Here is a 7,040-nt window from a genome sequence, read left to right on the forward strand (position 1 = left end):
ACACACACACTCTCACACACACACACTCACACACACACACTCACACTCTGCCGCCAACGGCTCTGGCCACCCTGCCAACAACGCTGTAGAAAGATTTGTTGACGCTCTGACGTAGATCGAATGCTTGTCTTGTATTTAAAGGAGCCGCAAAGGAAACAAGCATGTTGATCTTGTGCAGACTGACCACAAAACATTAAACAATTTTAAGAAAGATAACCTTCTTACAAACTATTTTTGGGAATACAAAATATCTTTAACTTTTCTTCTGATTTTCTTAGAGGGATAGTTCGCCCAAAAATGTAAAAATTCTGTCATCATTTACTCACATTTACTGAACATAAGAGGAAGAGTGTTGGTAACCAAACAGTTTCTGGTCCCAATTGACTTCCAAGGTATTTTTTTTCAACATGCAGTTTATAGGAGACGTTTACTAGCCTTGGTCTTTAACATTAACATTAATTTGTGCGCAGCCTACATTACAGACTGTTCTGGTTGAAGTGTAGCCTAAATGCAGTTGGTCAAATCGGTGTTGTTTTGAGCAAATGAATCGCATTCGCGCTGAAAAACAAGCGTTCTAGCGTGAAAATGCTTGGGATCTAATGTGGTCTGAACCAAAGTTTACAGGGCTGCGTTCTCTGGAATCCTCTCAAGCGGAGGACTTCTACACTCCGATTGGTTGCCGCCCAACCTCGTCATAGCTCATTACCATAAAGTTAACCTGACTTCAACTATCCTCGACAACCTCACCGTCCAAGACGCGCCGCTTCTTGCCGCTGTTCGCCACCGGCTCACATTGAAAATTAATGACTTCCGGCCACTTTGACACTCTTGCCGGCTGATCGCGGCCACTCTAGTCAATGCTTGTTTTTACACCAGCCGCGCCACGTTTCAGAAGCGGCTCTCCGCACCACTTCGCTAAAAATAGGCGCCTCGCCTATTTTTGATGGAATTTAAAAAGTGGCAAGTCACTCTCGCGGTATTTTGACGCCATATACCGATCGGTCTGCCTCAAGTCGAGCACACGGCTGCTGCTGCCAGTGCCACCTTATGACAATGGATTTACACTTCGAATTAGGTAGTCTGTCATCGATGACAGTAGCTCATTGGAAAAGGATGCAAAATGGCCTTCATTTTGTTTGCACTAATAAATGCTGCTGCCTGCCAGCTGCAATCACCACCAATAAAGCGTTCTTCCATATTTTTTTCTATATCGTTATAAATATCGTTATCACAAATATTCTTGAAATATCATGATATAATTGAGGCTATATCACCCACCCCTATTTTACATTCATGATTTGAGAAACCGTAATATTTTAATGACTTATATAAATTATTTTTGTTACTTATGAATTAATTGATATATACCAGAATTTTAATTACATAACAAAAGTTACATTACTTGTTAATATTCATGATATAAGAATGTATATGCACAAATACATTTTAATGTGAATGCTGTTTAGTTTTGATTTTCATTACTGGTTAATGACTAATTTGTCTTGGGGTTTTTTTTTGTTTGTTTTTTTGTTTTTTTTGCAGGGCCTGACTGCTAAACCACTTATAGGATTCACAGGAAACCAAGGGGTGAGTATGCAATTTTATTTGAAACTGTTTGTTTTGTGGCCGTAAACAACTTGAAACATTGATTGTCATGTTCCATCATGGAGCCGCAGACCTTGCGTGAACCTGGGATTCTCCCCAGTTCTTGTGAAGTATCCTGGTTGTGGAGGTAATGCGAAAGCACTGAGACTTCTGATGACTTCCTGCTGCACAGTCATCCATCTCAGTAACCACAATATCCTCTGCTCGTTGTTGCAAAATCAACATCGAGTCACAGACAGCCATTAGTATGGATCTGCAGTGCGTTTTTATCTCCACTTTGTCTCTCTTTCTTGGAAGTATAAGACAATAAGTGTCTTAAGATCGTAGTCTGTAGCTGTGAACACATGCCCTACACTGGCATTAGAAATGTCCTACTCTCTTGAGATCAGAACCCACATGCTTTTTTGTACATCCAGTTTTGGTTTTTCATGCGCTCAAGCTCACCCCAGACCTGACAGTGAACAGCCCAATAAATGTTCATGTTGCTGTTATCTGCATCTCATGTTGAAGAATGTGGTTTGTCTGCCTCGGAGCCATTTAAACTTCTCCTGTGTGCACATCTTATGTAAATATGCAGAAACACGACTGCAATTGTTACAAGCATCCAAACAAAACCACCATGTTTTCTGATTTGGAGAGGTGACGTTTATGGTGTGTTTCCAAAACTTTAGGTCAGTAAAATGACAAATCTGTCATTTACTCAGTCTTTCAAAACTACGTTTCTTTCTTTAGTGGAACAGAAATTGGGCAGATACCTATCTGGCAAAAGTTCTGGCAAATACCAATGAAGCAGTTATTATTTTCGTGTTTTGGCCAAAAATAATAAATGACCATTTTTTTTCTAAACTATTTTATTAATTTAAATAAAACACTAAAAATAATTACTGAAAACACCATAAATACAGATAAATTACTGACACGTAATATATTGGTAATGTGTTGGTTATCAGCAGATATAATAATAATAATAATAATAGTAATAATAACAATAATAATTGTATTATTGTGAAACAATGCATTTCATTTTGTAATTTATTTATTTAGCATAATATACACTATATCGGTAAAGTATCGGTTATCAGCCAATATTATAATAATAGTAATTTAATAATAGTAGTAGTAATAAAAGTAAAAATAATAAAAATGTTTCACAATAATAATGTATTCAGTTTTGTAACTTAATTTATTTACTATAATATATGCATAATATATATGTAATGCATTGTTTATCAGCTGATATTATAATTAAAAAAATAATTAATTGTGAAACAAATAATGTATTTAGCTTTGTAATTTTTCATTTATTTAGCATAATATACGCATAATTGGTAGTGTATCGGTTGTCAGCCAATTTTATACTACTGCTGCTGCTACTGCTACTGCTACTACTACTGCTACTAATAATAATCATATTTTGAAAATAATAATAGTGTTATTAAAACAAAAATAATGCATGTAGTTTTGTAACTTAATTTATTTAGAAAAATAATATAGGAATGTAATATTTGCCATATATCGGTTATTGACTCTATCATAAAATAATTTAATTATCGATATTGCCCATAACTTTGGGGCATCCCTATTAATTTGCCTAGTTTAAAAAAGGTACCATTAAAAATACCATAATAATTAGTAGTATTTTTAATTTTATAAATGTATTTTATACATTTAATATATTATTATGAATTATTTGTATAATTAAGCCACTTATTATGCTCCATTTAAATAAAAAAATAAAAAAGGAAATTTTTTATTATTATTTTGTCTAAAATTAAAATAAATCACTTAAAATAAATTAATTTAAATAATTGACATATATCAGTTATTGGTCATAACAGTAAAATCATTATCAGCGTATCGGTATCGGCCATAATTTTATCTGCCAAAAGCTACACTGCACTTCGAGATATAATGTGGAACTAAATTATGCCTGTGTTGTAATACCACGGTACTGTTTTATTAGCGTCAGATGTCAGAGATACCAAACCGTCTGTGTCTAGATTTGAAGAGTTTCATCATTAGGATTGACTATGTATTTACTCTGAATCGTCAGGAACTGCACGTTCACACTCCGCCACGCTTCACTGCGTCACGTGTCTCCATAGCTGTATCAGAGCTTTTGTGGCATATTGTGAGCAGACAGACAGCAGGAGAAACCTTGAAATGCTTATTTGGCTGCAGCGAACCAGAAAGTCTGCAGAGACGCTCAACACTACATGCGTTTGTCCTGCAGGCCCATCAGCCTCGCATTGGTAACCAATTGGCTGGCTTGAAATTTGCACAGCTGCAACATTTGACCTTTGTCCATAGGGCAGGTGCATCCATGAGCGTTACATGGACGGCCTGGTCTTTCTGAATGAGGAAGGCAAAGCTCTTCTCCAGGGATGAGCAGCATCCTGTCAGGAGCAGAAGTTCTCCACATGCAGCTTTGTTCTTACTGTGGACCAGAGGAAGCTCCAGTGAAGTCACTCTTTCACTCCTAGAGATGAGCTGGTTTGGAAACGCGGTCGTACATTTTTAGCAGATTTTTTTCTTTCTTTCGAAATTTTTTTTTTTTTTTTTAGTAGTTGGTTCGGCAATTTGTGACGATAAAGTGACCATACAGTCAGTTTTCAGGGTTCCTTTTTTTTTATTTTATTTTTAAGAAATTTTATTTTAAAAATAGCTGTGCTTTTGTATTAATCCAAGATTCTAATGATTACTTTATCAGCAAATCAGCATATTAGATTGATTTCTGAAGGATCATGTGACATGAGAGACTAATGATGCTAAACAAACACCGCTTTGCATCACAGAAATAAATGACATTTTTTAAATATATTAAAATACAAAGTAGTTTTTTAATTTGCAATCATCTTTAATGATATTACTGATTTTACTGCATTTTTAATCAAATAAATGCAGCCTTTGAGCCAAAAGAGACTTAAACGCATAAAAAATACTGACCACAAATTTGAGCAGTAGTGTAAATTTAATAATAAAATAAGTTTAGTCAATTTTAGTACATTTTTAATAGTTTAATTTATAAAAATCTATGTAATTCTTTTAATTAAAAATAAAATTGTAATTTCATATTACTGTTTTTACTGCATTTTTAATCCAATAAATGCAGCCTTGGTGAGCACAAGACTTTTAAAAACATAATAAAATACTGACCCCAAATTTTCAAAAATAGTGTAAATTTAATAAAAAAATAATTAAAAATAAAAATAAGTTTAGTAAATTTATTTTATTTTATAAAATGTATACATGTAATTCTTTTATTTAAAAGTAAATAAAATTGTAATTTCAGAATATGACTGTTTTTACTGCATTTTTAATCGAGTGAGCATGACTTTTAAATTTTTTTTTTTTTCCTGACCCCAACTTTTCGAACTGTAATGTAAATTTAATAAAAACATTATAATTTTCAAAAAGTTTTGGTAAATTTCATAAAAGGTTAATTTATAAAAAACTATGTAATTTTGATTAAAAGTAAATAAAATTGTAATACATTTAGCAATATTACTGTTTTTACTGCATTTTGTATCAAATAAATGTAGCCTTGGCGAACAAAACTTCAAAACAAAAACCTTTAAACGAATAATGATCACTGTTAAATGTAATATTTAACAAATGAATATCCATTTTTCATACTGTACATTATGATGCCTGAAGTCACTTGTAACAATGACTAATTGTCATGACTAACTTTAGACAAAATTATTTGCAATTTAATATATTTGTAATGAATAAAATATGCATTACATTTTTAATGTTATTTAAATGTTAACATTGTCCATTTATCAGTTAATTGTTACATTATTTCAAGATGTAATGATCCGCTTATCTGTACGGGTGAGAATAGCCTGGGAATTAAGTTCAAGTTTTAGGTTATGTTTTTTTTTCTCTTCTCAAATCACAGTTTGCTCCCCCGGTGGATTGAGGCAGTAGTTTTGGCCACTCCACGCTAAAAGTTACTAGCGCTGACTGTTAATCACGCTGGATTTCGCACTTTGAAGTGCGTCATGTTTTTTTGGCCTGTGACGCAAGCTCTTCCTTCGAGAGCTGGGGTTTTTTTCCTCTCAGCGCAGACATCTAAAAACTGAAGTTAGGAGCCGTCTCCTTAAAGCTGTTAAAGCTGCAACGTTTCAGCCAAGGCGTGTAATAAAACGCAACAAAATAAAAGGCATAACTGCTAATATAAATCCTGATTGTAAGTGGCAGAGCTAACAGCCGCCGTCTTTGCTTGTTGAATCTCTCGTGTCGGAGTGTGAAGAGTGCTGCGTGAGGTGAGCCAGCGAAGTGAAGCGTTGAGCTGAGAGAGCCTCGGACACGGCCTGTTATTTATAGTCGGCCACCTGCAGGCCACACAAGTGTGAGGAACCCTGAGTAAACAGAGCTGGAGCTCGGCGGTGTGTCGCGCTGCTGTTCACTGGGCCTCTGCGGGGATCCTCCAGCGCTTAACCTCAGTCAGGGCCACTCGCTCCGTCTGCACCTTTGTCTCTCATGCCAGCTCACCCACAGGAATGGTGGTTGAAATTACCAGCCATTTTTTAATTAAGTATTTAGTATGTAAATGTAGTGTATTTTTCAATAAAATTACAAATATATATGAAGAAATTCAATTAAAAAAATTGGTGTGATTAATTGATAAAACTGATGAATTTGGTAATTGATCAACTGAATTTAACTATAATAGAAATAAATACTTTTAAAAATATTTCAACTTATAGCATCGTTGTTGTTGGCTATTATTATTATTTGAATTAAGTCTTATTTTTTTTGTATTGATAAAACTGTTCATTTTTAGAATAGAATAAGAATAATGCTAATAACAATATATTTTGTTTCAATTATATAAAATGCGTTGCCTGTTTAAGTTCATTTTTGTTTTTTGTATGAATGTATGAATTTATTTTAAATTCAGTGATAAACTATACTTTAACTTAATTATGGTATATTGCATACAATTATATTTAAATTATATAAAATGTTGTTTTGTTGTTGTTAACAGTTAATTAACATATATAATTTAAAAGATTAATAAATGAATACTAATAATAATTTAATGTAATAAACTTTTAATATATTAATTATAGAAAATGTTGTTGTTGTTTGTTGTTGTTGTTAGTAGTAGTATTAGTATTGTTAATTGAAATTATGTATAATGTAAATTATCAATAAATTCAATTTCATTTATTGATAGCTGACACTCTTATATAATAATAATTAGGGATGCACCGATACCACTTTTTCCAGTACTCGCCCGATACCGATACTTTTATTTTTGGTACTTGCCTATACGGAGTACCGATACCAATATTTTCATTGCATTGTAAATTTTTAAAATATTGGGTACAGAAACCAAAAGAGTATGTATAATGTTAGTTGGTTAACTTCATTTATCAAATAGATAGTCAAACCAAAATTTATTCAGACACCTTCAACATTTC

The 7,040-nt window shown here is 33.1% G+C and overlaps 1 protein-coding gene across 1 annotated transcript in view; it reads left to right on the forward strand.

The window, feature by feature from the left end:
• Positions 1 to 7,040, forward strand: part of ell (elongation factor RNA polymerase II) — a 50,201-nt gene that overhangs the window by 19,911 nt on the left and 23,250 nt on the right. The window contains exon 2 of the mRNA XM_016471739.1: positions 1,543 to 1,587. Within this exon, the coding sequence (XP_016327225.1) occupies positions 1,543 to 1,587 (45 nt within the window). The remainder of the gene's footprint in view (positions 1 to 1,542; positions 1,588 to 7,040) is intronic.

Source organism: Sinocyclocheilus anshuiensis, unplaced genomic scaffold (genome assembly GCF_001515605.1).
Source record: "Sinocyclocheilus anshuiensis isolate Anshui unplaced genomic scaffold, SAMN03320099.WGS_v1.1 scaffold420, whole genome shotgun sequence".
Lineage (NCBI taxonomy): Eukaryota > Metazoa > Chordata > Actinopteri > Cypriniformes > Cyprinidae > Sinocyclocheilus > Sinocyclocheilus anshuiensis.